General features: G+C 36.6%; 1 protein-coding gene across 5 annotated transcripts in view; it reads right to left on the bottom strand.

Annotated features, from left to right (window-relative positions):
- Positions 1–15486, bottom strand: part of PDS5A (PDS5 cohesin associated factor A) — a 127337-nt gene that overhangs the window by 35010 nt on the left and 76841 nt on the right. For all 5 annotated transcript variants that reach the window (XM_060012671.1, XM_060012674.1, XM_060012673.1 and 2 more), the window contains exons 17-19: positions 9547–9662; positions 3353–3458; positions 392–552 (exon numbers count right to left, since the gene is read on the bottom strand). In XM_060012671.1, coding sequence (XP_059868654.1) covers positions 392–552; positions 3353–3458; positions 9547–9662 — 383 coding nt within the window. The remainder of the gene's footprint in view (positions 1–391; positions 553–3352; positions 3459–9546; positions 9663–15486) is intronic.

Below are 15486 nucleotides of genomic sequence, written 5' to 3'. Positions count from 1 at the left end.
TAATAAACATTTTATTAAGCACACTACTTGATTATCCAATTCTTGGGTGGGATATGAAGGTAGTAGCTATTGAATTTGGAGTTGGAGAGAAAAAGATAAATTAGGAAGATATATTAATCCTAAATTCTATACTAACTTTTGATTGTTAATATTAATATTTTGAAATCATGTTGTTTAAACAAAGTTTCAGGTTGTTCCTCTGCCCATATTCTAATGGTAGAGGAGGTGTGTGAGGCCGAGAAAAGATGAAAACAAAGGATACAGTAAAGTAGCTTCTAAATAAAAGTTGTCTTTCCTCTCTCCTATCTTCCTAAGGAAAAGGGAAACAATGATCCTATGACTCCCAAACTTGGAAAACTTTTGTGTTTACCATGAGAAAAAACATACTCACGATCGTATCTGGGGTAGGTCTGTTTCTATTTTGTGGCCTGTATTTCTAAAAATTTGTATAGCAGCTTCTGCTACCTTGTCATCTTCCATTCTGAGGCACTGTAACAGGGACTCATATGTCTCTGCAGAGTGGAACGAGGTAGGATGTGTGAAAGACAGAACCTAGAGGAATAGATATAACTTTATAAGTACAGACAATGGTTTTAATCCATTAAAAGAAGAGAACTATTTTCTACTACAAATAAAATTTTAAATTATGGGCTGCATATGCTAGCAATACAACTAAGATTATATCTTGCGTCTCCCTTGAAGTTGAGTTGTGGCTAATGATTCCCGATATACAGCCCTTGCTATATTTTCTTCTTCACCTCTTAGTCTATTCTGATACTGGGAATGTGGAAAATGTGGCTCCTTTTCGTGGAGTGATACTGTGATGTGAACAAAATGCTAACACTGAGCTTTATTTCACTGGCAAAAAGATACTCTATAAGGAAATATTTTAAATGAAATCCATCACAAAAAGTTCACTCATCATAACTAAAAACAAAGAAGCCATTATTGGGAACTCAATCATGATTACAAACATATAAATAATTATTCCCTTTATTGAGACGTAAGTTCCAGGCTATCCTTAAGGAATTTACAGCAAGTTAGATACGTATTTACAAAGTTTACCTTCCACGAAGTAGAAACAATTTAGTTAGCATAATATAGGCAGTAAGGGCTAAAAGTAGAAAAATAAGGAGGTGGGGGGAATGGAGTATGTAAACCCTCATTAACTTATTAAATAAGCATTTTTTTTTTCTTTTTTTTGGCTGCATTGGGTCCTCATTGCTATATGCGGGCTTTCCCCAGCTGCAGCGAGCGGGGGCCACTCTTCACTGCGGTGCACGGACTTCTCACTGAGGTGCACGGACTTCTCACTGCGGTGGCCTCTCTTGCTGCAGAGCACAGGCTCCAGGCGCACAGGCTTCAGCAGTTGTGGCTCCCGGGCTCTAGAGCGCAGGCCCAGCAGTTGTGGCGCATGGGCTCAGCCACTCCGCAGCATGTGGGATCTTCCTGGACCAGGGCTCGAACCCGTGTCCCCTGCATTGGCAGGCGGACTCCCAACCACTGCACCACCAGGGAAGCCCAGCATTTTTTTAATGTGTTATAAAGTGGAGAAAGTGTCTCATTTGGTAGGGTTTACGGTGATAATATTTAGTTATAAGGTTTTAATTATTCATAGAAAAATGGAGATTTAAATTTGAAAATTTGAATCAAACAACCTATTAAAAACATTTGCCTTAAAGATGACTTTACTCTTAAAAGTATTTAAACAGGGCTTCCCTGGTGGTGCGGTGGCTGAGGGTCCACCTGCAGATGCAGGGGACACAGGTTCGTGCCCCAGTCCGGGAAGATCCCACGTGCCGCGGAGCAGCTGGGCCCGTGAGCCATGGCCGCTGAGCCTGCGCGTCTGGAGCCTGTGCTCCGCAACGGGAGAGGCCACAACAGTGAGAGGCCCGCGTACCGCAAAAAAAACCCCAAACAAACAAAAAAATTAAAAAAAAAAAGTATTTAAACATATTACTCCATTACTAAAAATATAAAGTCCTTCTCATGAAGAATCACATCAGTTCTTTCCATGAAACGATATTTAAGGGAATTCCCTGGTGGTCCAGTGGTTAGGACTCCATGCTCTCACTGCTGAGGGCCCAAGTTCAATCCCTGGTCGGGGAACTAAATCTCACAAGCTGCTCAGCACAGCCAAAAAGAAAAAGAAAAAAAGATATTTAAGACCATTGCAATACAAACCCATCACTCTCTTTTCTGTCTAATGTCCATTGCACTGGTTTGTTTCTTCTCCTTTAGTTCATATGTTGTAATGATATAAATGTCTCTTAGCCTTTATTTATTTTATTATTATTATTTTTAATTATTTATTTATTTATTTTTGGCTGCATTGGGTCTTTGTTGCTGCACATGGGCTTTCTCTAGTTGTGGCGAGTGGGGGCTATTCTTCGTTGCGGTGCACAGGCTTCTCACTGCAGTGGCTTCTCTTGTTGCGGAGCTCGGGCTCTAGGTGCGCAGGCTTCAGTAGTTGTGGCTCTTGGGCTCTAGACCTCAGGCTCAGTAGTTGTGGAGCACAGGCTCAATAGTTGTGGCTCGCGGGCTCTAGAGTGCAGGCTCAGTAGTTATGGCACATGGGCTTAGTTGCTCCACGGCATGTGGTATCTTCCCGGACCAGGGTTCAAACCCATGTCCTCTGCATTGGCAAGTGTGTTCTTAACCATTGTGCCACCAGGGAAGCCCATGTCTCTTAGCCTTTAATTTCTTCTCTTTACTCCATCTAACGAAAGCTCCATCAAGTGCTGTATCATTTTAAAAAGGAGTGTTAAATGCCCTTGATGGTACCTTTCTGCCCTAATGGCACTCCACAATCTAGAACCAACCTTGTCTTCCATTACTCCCCAAAGCAATACTTTTATCTAGTGAGACTACACTCACAACAATCCCTAAAACATGCCAAGAATTATTCTCTTTGATGATGCTGTGTTCCCCCTAGATTAAATCATGTCTCTTACTAATTGTTCAATTCTCTTAATTCTTTGGCATCTATTATGTTTACCAATTGTTTAAAAAAAATCCCAATCAGATAGATGATGTCTTACAGTAATTTCCTGTGAACAGTCCAGATGCAGGTTATTTGAAAGATAAGACTAGATTATTTAGCACATACTGTTACAAGCATAGCAGGCACGCAAGTGATGTACGGAACAGCAAAACCCATAAAACTATTATTTTATAATGTAAAATAATTATATTATTATAATGTAGAAAATGTGTTATTTTTATAAAATATGATTTCTATTACAAATTTTAATCTTTTGAATAGTTTCCAATGAAATAAAGCCTGACTCCTGCATATCCTTAAGGGGATTCAAATTATGACTGCAGAAAAGACAAACTGTTTCAAAAATACCTTAAGAAGTTCAAGTCCTGAACGAATAGCTGTATCTGGACTTACACCCTCCTCTTCATCATCTGCTGTCCCCTCTATTGATTTATTCATTAGTTTTACCAGTGCACTATTAAAGTAAGAAAATCTAAATTAGTAACACTACTATATTAGTAACTATATCCTAATTACATTGTAGCAGACATACACAGAATCTAAACAACAACTTCAAATATCTTCTGGAAGAAAAAGTTATTTTGTGACTTTAAATTTTGCTCTCTACATAACAACAGAGCTTATTTTTAGTTTATCTGCCCCACCCATGTATAATAAGAGTAATTCTACTGAAAAACAACAAAACTAAAATTAAATGACACATGTACTGGAAATATATTTTTATAAGTATAAGCAATGTAATATTCATACCCATATATAGAGATCATTTGCAATTTTAAGAAAAACAGTAAAGATGGCAGTTGCTAAATGGACAAATGACAATGCACTCAAAGCAAAAAAACATAGCAAACACTCACATGGACAAAGGCATTAATCACTTATAATTAACACTGAATCGGTAATTCCATTCCTAGAGATTTATAACAAAGAAATTTATAACAATTCATGAGAAGCATCGTGCTAAATATATCCATAAACATTGATCAATTAAAAACTATTTAATTGTCCAACATTATTGAATCAGTTTTCAAATATACCTAACCACCACAAAATGGAATATTGCCTGGTCAACATGATACTATTTTAAGTAAAAACAAAACATGACCTTTGTTTTTGAAACTTCAATTCTTCATCAGTAAACTGAAGAAGGATATTAAACTTTGAGGATATTAAATTATTACAGCAAATGGCCTAGTACAGGCAAATATTCAACAAATTTAGCTTTCACCCTACCCCAACACAAACCTCTTCCCCATTAGGAGTCACTCCTTATTCACCTCCACCTCCTTCAGCCCCAGGCATCTACTAATCTACTTTCTGTTGCTATACACATTTGCCTATTCTAAATATTTCACATAAATGGACCCATGTAATATATGGTCTCTGTGAGTGACTCCTTTCATTTAGCATACTGCTCTTCAGGTTCATCCTTGTTGTAGTATGTATCAGTACTTCATTCATTTTAATTCTGGATAATGTTCCAATGTCTGCACATAAGACATTTTATTTATCCATTCATCAGTTGATGGTCCATTTGGGACATTCTATTTTTTGGCTATTATGAATAACATTGCTATAAACATTTATATACAGATTTTGTATGGGCATATATTTAGGAGTGGAATTGCAAGGTCATATGGTAACTCTACGCTTAAGTATTGGAGGAACTGTCAAACTGTTTTCACAAGCAGCTCCACCACTTTACATTCCCACTAGCAATACATGAGGGTTCCAATTTTTCTATATCCTCACCAACTCATCTTTTTGATCACAGCCATCTAGTGGGTATAAAGTGGTGAATCATTGTGGAGATACATACATAAAACATTGCCATCTCCACAAAAACCTGCCTTATGCCTCTTCTGTGGTCAATTCCCTTTTCCTATCCTGGCAATAACTGATCTGCTTTCTGTCAATATAATTTTACCTTTTCTAAAGTTTTACATATTTTGTGTCTGAAAACTTTTATGTGACATAATACTTTTGAGACTCCTCCATGTTGTTGCATAGAAATCAGTGGTTCGTTCCTCTTTGTTGCTGAGAAGTATTTCGTTGTATGTATATTCCACAGTTATGTTTATCCAATTACCAACTGATGGACTTCTGGGTATTTCTATTAAAGACATAAGTAAAGCTGCTAAAAGCAGTTAAGTATAGGTCTTTATGGGAAGTATGTTTTCTTTTTTTTTTTATGATGTTTTCTTTTCTTATAGGCAAATGTCTGCCCCATTGGGATTCCTGAGTCGTAAGGTAATGGTATGTACATTTAATGTACAACAAACTACTTTAAATATCACCAACACATGATTAGGTAAGTCTACATACTCACCAATACTTTGTATAGACAGTATCTTTAATTTTAGCCATTCTAGTGGGTGTGTAGTGGTACTTCTCACTCTAATTTGAATTTGCATTTCCCCAATGAGTAATAATGTTGATTGTCTTTTCTTGTGCTTATTTACTATTTGTATGTTTTATTTGATAAAGTATGTGTTCAATTTTTTGGGCCATTTTAAAATTGGTTTGTTTGTCTTATCTCCCCGTCTGTGGCTTGACTTTTCTTTTTCTTAATGATGCCTTGCAGAGAGGAAAAAAATAATTAATTTTTCTCTCATTGTTTGTACTCTTTATGTCCCATCTAAAATCTTGCTCACCCTGTTATTTTGTTTTAGAATGGTTACCTCTGACATTATACATTTAAAAAAAATTATTTCCAATTTGAGAAAAATATTCTGAATTAAGCTTTCTATTAGAAGGAAATCCCGTAAAACGCATGAATTTATTAACACGATTACAAATGTGTTTGATAAAATTTACAAATGTATCTGACTACTCATAATAGAGTCCGTGCATGCATTTATTTAATAAGTATTTATTGACTACCTACTGTGTGTGAAGTCTTAGGGTCTATCCTGGAAATACAGTGCAAAACAAGACAGGCATAATCTCTGTTTTCATTACAATGTGGGTGGGATCACCCTTATGAGTCAAAAAGCTATTTGGGTGAGACAGACCCAAATCTTGAAGCCAGAACTATAGTCCTTCCTCTTGTGAAAGTATTCTTCCTCATTTCTAAATTAGATAAATAATATACACTCCATATACTTCACAGAGTATGATGAAGCAAAAGATCATCACCAATCCAAATGCATGTTCAAAACTGCTTGGGAAATTATCCATGTGTCCGTTTCTCTCCTATCCTATATAACAACTGTTAAAAATCTTTACCATTCTAACTCAGGTCTAATTTTTAAATCCTTCCACTGAGCAGACTACCTCACTGTTGACATAAAGGAGAACAATGGAGGCTTTGAGTGAAAACTGTAATTTTCCATATCCTATTTTCTAACCTCCTTTAATGCCATAGGGGAAGATTTTCTTCTTCCTGTTCCATTTCTTTAGGGATGGTGCTCTATCCTAGTTCTATTCCCCTTACCCCATCTTCAACCTCTCTTCTTTCCTTTTAGCACCTTTTAAAGGTATTCAAATATTCAAAATCCCTTCATTAAAAACAAGAAAAGACCCTTCTTCAACCTTACTCTCTTTCCATCAACTCATTTTTCTCCTTTACTTTTTATAGCTAAACTGTCTATACTAGCTGTCCCCAAATCCCAATTTATCTCCTATAGCAGTTTAGAAGGGTGATATGGTATATATCCCTTTGATTTTCTCAGACCTCAAGATGGCCAAGTGGTATCTAGTGGGCTCCTACTCAGCTAGGCCAGTCACCTCTAGACTTGAGCAGTTTTCTCTGCTCAAATACTGTAATTTTCTTTGTGTACCATGATGTGGTGTGGAAGGACTATCCTATGCCCTTCTCAATCCATAGTAATCTGGATTTGTCCTTGCTAACCCAAAGAAACTATTCCGGGCATTGTAGTGGTTTTCTATTTTCTAAATTCAGTGGATATTTGAATTTACTATTTAAATCTGGGCAGTATCTGACCCCTGATCTCTTTTGACCATGCCTTCTTAAAAAACATCTTTTAATTTAATAAATTCCTTTTCTTCTGCCAGCCTTTTAATTGTTAATATTCCTCAGGATTCAGTCCTCAACCTTTCTCTTTCTAAATTTTACCCTCCCCCCAGGTTTCAATCATTATTACAATCACTACTTCATTTTCAACCACTATCTACAGACCAATAACTAACTGTAGCATGCATATGTGTATTTGTATGTACATAAGTCTGGGGGAAATACACTAAAATAAATAAATATATTTTAAAAAGTTATACTTAGAATGATTTTCTACTATTCTCAATGCTTCCTTCCCAAATCCTTCATTATGGCTGAAGTATATGCAATTTTCTAAATAATTCTTGATTCCTTTTGCCTTTGTTCTTTTGTGTCTGCTATTTTTCTTCCTAGAATAGCTATTAACATTCATTTAGCACTTAACTATGTGTGAGGCATTATGCTAAGTGTTCTACATACGTATATGTTATTTAAGCCTCTCAAAAACTTCACTTAGTAATTATTATTGTTCTTATCTTAAAGATGAGTAATTTAAATAACCTGCTCAATGACACAGGGCTAGTGGCCTGGTCTGCTCTTCTGCAATCTTCACCTGGCTGATCTCTATAATTCCTACTGATCATTCACTACCCATATTATGTGCCATCTATTTCAGGAGCCTTTTCTAATAACAAATACATTTCACACAATTCAGGTTAGGTAACTCTCCTTCCCCAATTGCCCGATGTACTTTAAAAATCACTCCTCTAAAGGTATGTTTAATGAATAAATAAACCCTTTGTTTGCAATTTATATTCCATGAAAATTTGGTTACATGGAAGGAATCTTATATGACATATATTTCTCAGTAAAATTAATAAATTGGAATTTTGCATAAAATTAGTCCCTTAGACATCCTAACCATAAGTTAGTTGGTTTTTCTGAGCCCAAACAATCATGACACTACTGAAAAAACTGAGTTTTTGGTCTTTTAAGACTGGAGATCAAACACTAGCTTATTATAATTTAGTAAAGTAATGAAACTCTGTGAGGCCTCATGGAGACAAATACCAAAGGCTTCCTGATGCCAATTATATGTCTCTTTCAAAATCAATATGCAAAGGAAAGAGTGCCTACCATTTCCTTGATTTACCCCATTAAAACCAAACGGTATAGAGCAAAGGACACTGACACTGAAAATAATAAATCTCAGTTTAAGTTATGGTTTTTGCTATTACCCAGCTGTAAAAAAACTACCTGGTCTCTCTCAGAACCTTAGCTTTCTTACTTGCAAATAAGGAAATTAAAAGATAAGGAGATCTTAGCTTAAAAAAACAAGAAAGCTCCACAAAAAAACCCCTACAAACATCACCATTACGAGCTTAATTGTGTACCCCCAAATTCATTGTGTTTAAGTCCTAACCTCCAGTACACCTCAGGATGTGACTGTACTTGGAAATAGAGCCTTTAAAGAGATAATTAAGGTAAACTGAGGTCAAATGGGTGGGGCATAATCCCAAATGATTGGTGTCCTTATGTGAAGAGGAGGTTAGGAGACAGACATGTGAGGAAAGCAAAGAGTTATCTCTGCATCCCATGGAGTGAGGCTTCACAAGAAATCAAACTCGCTGATACCTTGAATCTTGGACTGCTAGCCTCCAGAATATAAGAAAATAAATTTCTGTTGTTTAAGTCACAGTCTGTGGTCTTTTGTTATGGCAGCCCTAGCAAACTAATACAATTGGAATTTCAATACAACCAAAGCAGTGATTCACATAAGATAAAATAACTAACAGCTAGAACCAGGTCTCCTAATCCAAAGAAAAGAGAATCAATAAATGCTATTTAGTTACCCAACATAAAAAGATATGTAGATAATCTACTGGAAAAATGGTTAGTGCAAGGGAAAAGCATTCTCAGAAGTTTACAACAGAAAATCATTAGAAACAAGTGAAATGCATGAAATTATGGGAACAGTTAATTAAAAACAATAGCTGTCAATGTCTATTATGCTAGTCTGCTTACTTTTTGCATATTATCACTAATTTTCACATTCATATAACAAGATGTTATACTCATATTAAAGTTAAAAATAAATTAAAAACTCAGATAAAGTAGGGCCAAAAAACTGGTAAGTAATACACGTGTTTAGAAAGCAGATTAGTCCAGTGGCAATCTTGTGCTACCTTCAAACTATTATTCTGTTTTTCACATATCTCAAGTGAACAGTAATATAATACACACTAAAGAACACTATGTGGCCATGAAAACTGTTAAGAAAACTCAAAGGCTGATGATAGCCTATAGATGTAAAATTTTCTTCCTTCTCATGTTCCAGGTTTTCTTTAATGAGCACATACAAGCTAAAAATAAACACAAGAACTCTTAAAAAAATCAACAGTGAAGCAAACCAAAGATCAAAAAATGAACTTTGGTCCTTCTTTCAACTTCAATGATATATGCTTCTGCCTTTAAAAAGCTGTACAGGAAACCTTTTTAGGTCTCCTTGGGGACCCAGAATTTAAACTTACAATACTGTAGTTTCAGATTATATTCTATTTATGAGTGAATATATTTCCTAGCTTACCTGATGGCTTCTGAATCAATGTGCACAGGTGCAATTCTTTCCAACAGAAATTTGACCATTTCTAGAAAAGGATTTGTTGGCTGCTTAGGATTTGCAAGTTTCCGGGCTATTTCTCTCTATAAAAAGGAAAAGAGTTTTTACGGTAAGTATCATCCTCTTTCATGTTTTTCAAAATAAAAATGATCACAGGCAACAAAAGCATTTAAAGATTCAAAACCATCAGGCGTAAAAAAGCCCTTTTCCTGCTTTACAGCCTGACTAAAATGATATACTCATTAGGCAATCACTAGAAAACCTGGACTGTAGAGAAAAGAAAGGGGGTGACAAGGTATGATTTATGCCCTTTGTCTCATATTTCTCCCATAAAATTAATACCTTGTAAACAATCTTTTTAATGCTCTACTTTTGAAAAAATTAAAACAATTTATACTTTCATGGGTTTCATTGGTTTATTTCATAGTTTGAAAAAATACTTTTATTTCAGTCAACAATTTGCTTTTTTTTTTTTTAAAGAGGGGAAGACTTGTAAGTGTATAAAGTTTTTCAGCTCTGGAAGAACACAGTTGAGTTCAAAGACGGTGGCATTACATCAAAGAGCTCCTACAAAGAAAAGATATTACTGCTGGAACTTTCTAAAGAATATAAGGACTTAATGTTTGTAAAGACTGAGTTCTCCAAAGACAAGGTTAAATTTACAATGTGCTGGGCACTGGGGTAAGAAATTTACTTTAATAACAAGGCTTTTAATTGACTATCTCTGATGAATAGGTGAAAAATGTTAGCTGACAAGATAAAGCATATTATAAGTGCTTTCTGAACTATAAAGCAATAACAAATGATAGTCACTCTATTAATTTTTTGTAAAAAAAATTTTTAAGGATATTTGTCCAAGGGGATAAAGGAGAAAGGAAAAATATTTCTATTGTAGTTTCAGTAACATCTTGACACAAATTAACTATAAAGGTCACATTAAATTAGATACCACCCATATTTGTTATTAGAGTGTAAATCCAAAGGACTGAGATTCTGAAGAAAATTTATTAGTCACGAGGAGATGCTTGATTTATTTTGCAAGCTGTAATTAATCAAGCAAAATTTCAGCATTTGAGAAAATAAAAATATTTTAGGGAGTGCTTAGGCCTTATATACTTTGCTCTAAACCACAGATACACATTTAAAATCAACTTAAATACTCTACTTTTTTTTTTTTTTTTTGCTGTACGCGGGCCTCTCACTGTTGTGGCCTCTCCCGTTGCGGAGCACAGGCTCAGCGGCCATGGCTCACGGGCCCAGCTGCTCCGCGGCATGTGGGATCTTCCCGGACCGGGGCACGAACCTGTGTCCCCTGCATCGGCAGGCGGACTCTCAACCACTGTGCCACCAGGGAAGCCCCTCTACTATCTTTTGAAATCAGACTTATTTTGTGCAGGTCTCCCAAAGAGGCGATTTTCCCCGACTTCGTATAAAATATAGTTGCTTTAACATAAGATAAAGTCAAGTGATTGTCTAACAACAAATATGCCACTGGAAAATTGCTAGGCAAACTATATCGTCAGTACTAAAAAATGTAAAAACTAGGCATTAGGAAAGAGTTACAGTAATACATATATAAGCATAAGAAAAATAAAGGAAATGCTAACAGGAAAAAGAATAAATCACATTTAAGCACAGTAATAGCACTATATAAAATACACCAATGCATGTAAATAATAATATTAAGGCACAGTTTTAAAAACCTGACATTTTTGTATTCCCATGTAACAATCTTACATTTAAGTAGTCTTTCAAACCATATTTTATGTATGTAATATTTAGGTAATCTCTTATAACAATTATTTTAAAATAATATATGTCATAATCATAAGTGATACTGGGGATAAGCAACAAGCCAAATTAGTATGTGGCAAGTAAGCAGCAACAAATAAACAGTTTCCTTGTTTTCTTTACACACTCCAGAAAAAAAAAGGGGTACTCACACATACTTCTAATACACAAACAGAAACATATACCATATGTAACCCTTTTAGGAAATGACGGCAGAAAGAGTAAGAAAATTAATTCTTTCTATATTCCTGACAATGCTTCAGAAATTTCTGATCAAATCTATGCTATCACTGCAGATTGATATTTACTAGTTACACAGTTACTAGTTACAATTACATAAGTTGTTTAGAATACTTAAGCACTCTTAAGGTATATCAAAGAAATAAGGAAATAGCCCCTATTCTCAAGCAGTTTATAATTTACTAATTTGTTATTACAAAAAAATTTTTAAAGCTTTAAAAAATGCTGCATCTATATATCTCCTTTCTTTTTCATACATATCTGCTTTCTCATTCTGACAATAAGAAATACATATTTGTTTAAAAAAAAAAAAAGTGGACTTCCCTGGTGGTGCAGTGGTTAAGAATCTACCTGTCAATGCTGGGGACACTGGTTCAATCCCTGGTCCGGGAAGATCCCACATGCTGCAGAGCAACTAAGCCTGTGTGCCACAACTACTGAGCCCACGTGCCACAACTACTGAAGCCCACGTGCCTAGAGCCCATGCTCCACAACAAAGAGAAGCCACTGCAATGAGAAGCCCACACACTGCAACGAAGCGTAGCCCCCGTGTGCCACAACTAGAGAAAGCCTGCATGCAGCAATGAACACCCAACACAGTCAAAAATAAATAATTTTTTTTAAAATTAAAAAAATTTAAAAAGTTAAAAAAGAAAGTATTCTTTCACATACACGGTATTTCCTCTTGTATAATTTACTGCTTTCCTAGCTAATAAAAATGATTCCTGACGGACTTCCCTGGTGGTCCAGTGGTTAAGACTCCATGCTCCCAATGCAGGGAGCCCGGGTTCGATCCCTGGCCAGATCCCATATGCCGCAACTAAGAGATCCCGCATGTCACAACTAAAAAAAAAAGAAGATCCCACATGCTGCAATGAAGATACCGCATGCAGCAACAAAGATCCCATGTGCCAGCAGTGCAGCCAAATAAATTAAAAAACAAAGGCTTCTGCATTAAAAAAAAAAAAGATTCCTGAAAGGATTTGGATTATCAATATTTTTCTGTAGCTGGAATCAGTAAACTAGATAAAACACATCTCTCACAAGAAATAATTTCCAAAGGTTTAACTTTCATGTTAGTGACCTATTCTTTTGGATTCCTGGGCCCAATTCCAACATGGTGAACAGGGGCGGGGGGGGGGGGGTGTTCCCCCGCCACCAACAAGCAATTCTCTGCACACAAGCAGAGCATACTAAAATTCAATCTCTACCCCTCACCCGCCCAACTCTCCCACTTCAGATGCCAGTAGCAAGCCCAGGTTTACCTGTACCTCTAACCAAATGACTATAAATCAGAGGTTCCCACAACCCCCATCCCTTCCTTGGGCTCAATTAATTTGCTAGACTGGCTCACAGAACTCAGAGAAACATTTTCTTACTACTGCTAGATCACTGGTTTATTATAAAAGTATATAACTCAGGAACAGCCAGATGGAAGAAATGCATAGGACAAGGAAAGGACGAGCTTCCATGCTCTCTATTCGCTTGCTACTCTCTGCAAATCTCTACATGTTCACTAAACCAGAAGCTCTCTGAACTGTGTCCTTTTGGGGTTTTATGGAGGCTTCATTACATAGGCATGATTTGGTGGCACAGCGGTTAAGAATCCACCTGCCAATACAGGGGACACTGGTTCGATCCCTGGTCCAGGAAGATTCCACATGCCACGAAGCAACTAAGCCCGTGAGCCACAATTACCAAGCCCGCGTGCCGCAACTACTGAAGCCCGCACACTCTAGGGCCCGTGTGCCACGACTACTGAGCCCGCGTGCTCCAACTACTGCAGCCTACACACCTAGAGCCCGTGCTCCACAACAAGAGAAGCCACCACAATGAGAAGCCCGCGCACTGCAACGAAGAGTAGCCCCTGCTCGCCGCAACTAGAGAGAGCCCGTGTGCAGCAACGAAGACCCAACGCGGCCAAAAAAACAAACAAAAATTATATTAAAAGAAAACAGGAAGCATTCTATGACTGTTAAATAGCGTAAGTTAGCATCTCTCTCTCCTTTTGTTTTTTTCTTCTCGACCTCCTCCAGGAGATATAACTATGCTAATACATACCAACAAGGCCTCAATCTCAGATTTCTAAATATAACTGCTGGAGGCTACATATACATCATTATCTTCTCCTATCCCTAAAGTATCTCCTCTGATATCCAGTCATCCCAACTAGAAATAAAGCAGTCATTCTTCATATACTGGTCTAATTCCTACTCATCCTTTAAGATTCAACTCAGGAATGACTTATTCTAGAACAAGCTATTCCCATTTCCACCCCTGCCTGGGATGAAGCGCATGATTCTATCAGAATATTTAACACACTGTATTCTCTATTGAAATATTTGCCTGCCTCTGTCACCTAAACAGCAACTTCGGTGAGAGAGCATGTATAATACAATTTACTAAATTATGTAATGAATTATAATGGTGTAGGCTTGACCAAAGGACAAAATATACTTTGGACTTCTGAAGACACAATGCATATCCAAATAATCCCGCAAGGAAGGTTTTTCTTTAAAGTATAGTCCGTGAACTACTCATCAGAATCACTTTGAGACTTTGCTAAAAGATGGAGATTCAGGACCCCACGCTAGACCTATTTTAATAATTCTTAGTGTTTGTCATGTATATGTAACATCATAAGAATTACTATCTATTTACATCCTATAGGGCAGTGCAAGGGGCCCTCTAGTAGGCCGTACATAAATTTTAATTTTATCTTATTCATTCAACAATCCAATGAGGTTGATAATATTTATAGGTGAAGAATATGAGGCTCAGAAATGCTGAGTAACTTATTAAAGGTCAAATTGGTAGTAAATGCTGAAATTCAAACCTAGGACTGTCTCAAATGCTGAATCAACAATATTCCTGGAAAATCTTAAAATTTGGGAACCATGGTCATAGGAACATGCTAGAGGATAAAATAGCAAGCAGAGCTGAAGCTATGGCAAATAAGTGGTCCTCCACTAGAACCAAGGTGTGGAAACTCAAAACCTGAAGTCCAAAGAGAAAGCAAATCTATACAGCACGTATTTCAATACCATTGCTCACCCTCTCACTATACCATCATGTATACTCGCATTAATCTACGGTATGTGTCTATTCATATTCCTCGCTCGAAGTACTTTCGCTAAAATTTTTTAGGAATGGGATTGAAACAAAAGGGGAAAAAATATCAGATCTCCACTCCTACTAACTGTTACTGAGGAAAAAAGGAATGTGGATATTAAAGGATATGTATAACTAATAACAATAGCCTTTGCGGAGAAGGACAAAATGATACAGATGTTCTGGGAAACAGCAAAACTATTCTAACGGTGGTTGTTTTCCTGAGCATTTAAAGGGTATTACAAATCCTACTTTACACATGAGAACATAGAGGTAAAGTTAAATAATGTGCTCAGAATACACAATGCTAATGTAAGCTAAGAGAGAAATTACTGTGAAACCATTTACCAAAGAAAATGAACTAAAAAATACGAAGAGTAGAAATTTTCCCCTCTGGAACAGAGTTCTTTTAGCCATTTGGTGGCCCATTTCTTAAATATCCTCAGAATAACCTCCCCTCCAAAAAGGTGTCATTACCATGCTCTTTCCAGTGCAAGTCCAGTCCTCATCTCCACCTTCCTGCTTCCTACAATCAATTCATCCTGAGATGTTTTCCTTACAACATCTGTTTTACATATACATTTTGGATTTGGTAACTCTTAGATATTTCTGTTCTGACAAATAGTAGGAATTCATGTTAGTACCATTTCTCAAACTCAAGCTCAAGTCTTATTTTTCTCAGACCAAAAAATACCACTTGATTGTTCATTCTCAAGGTCCACATTTCTTGAGCAGTACTCAGTCTGTACTGGTTCTTGCAAACAA

The sequence above is a fragment of the Delphinus delphis genome, chromosome 5 (genome assembly GCF_949987515.2).
Source record: "Delphinus delphis chromosome 5, mDelDel1.2, whole genome shotgun sequence".
Classification (NCBI taxonomy): domain Eukaryota; kingdom Metazoa; phylum Chordata; class Mammalia; order Artiodactyla; family Delphinidae; genus Delphinus; species Delphinus delphis.
Note: the sequence above shows the minus strand (reverse complement) of the source record. Positions and strands in the feature narration are given on the sequence as shown.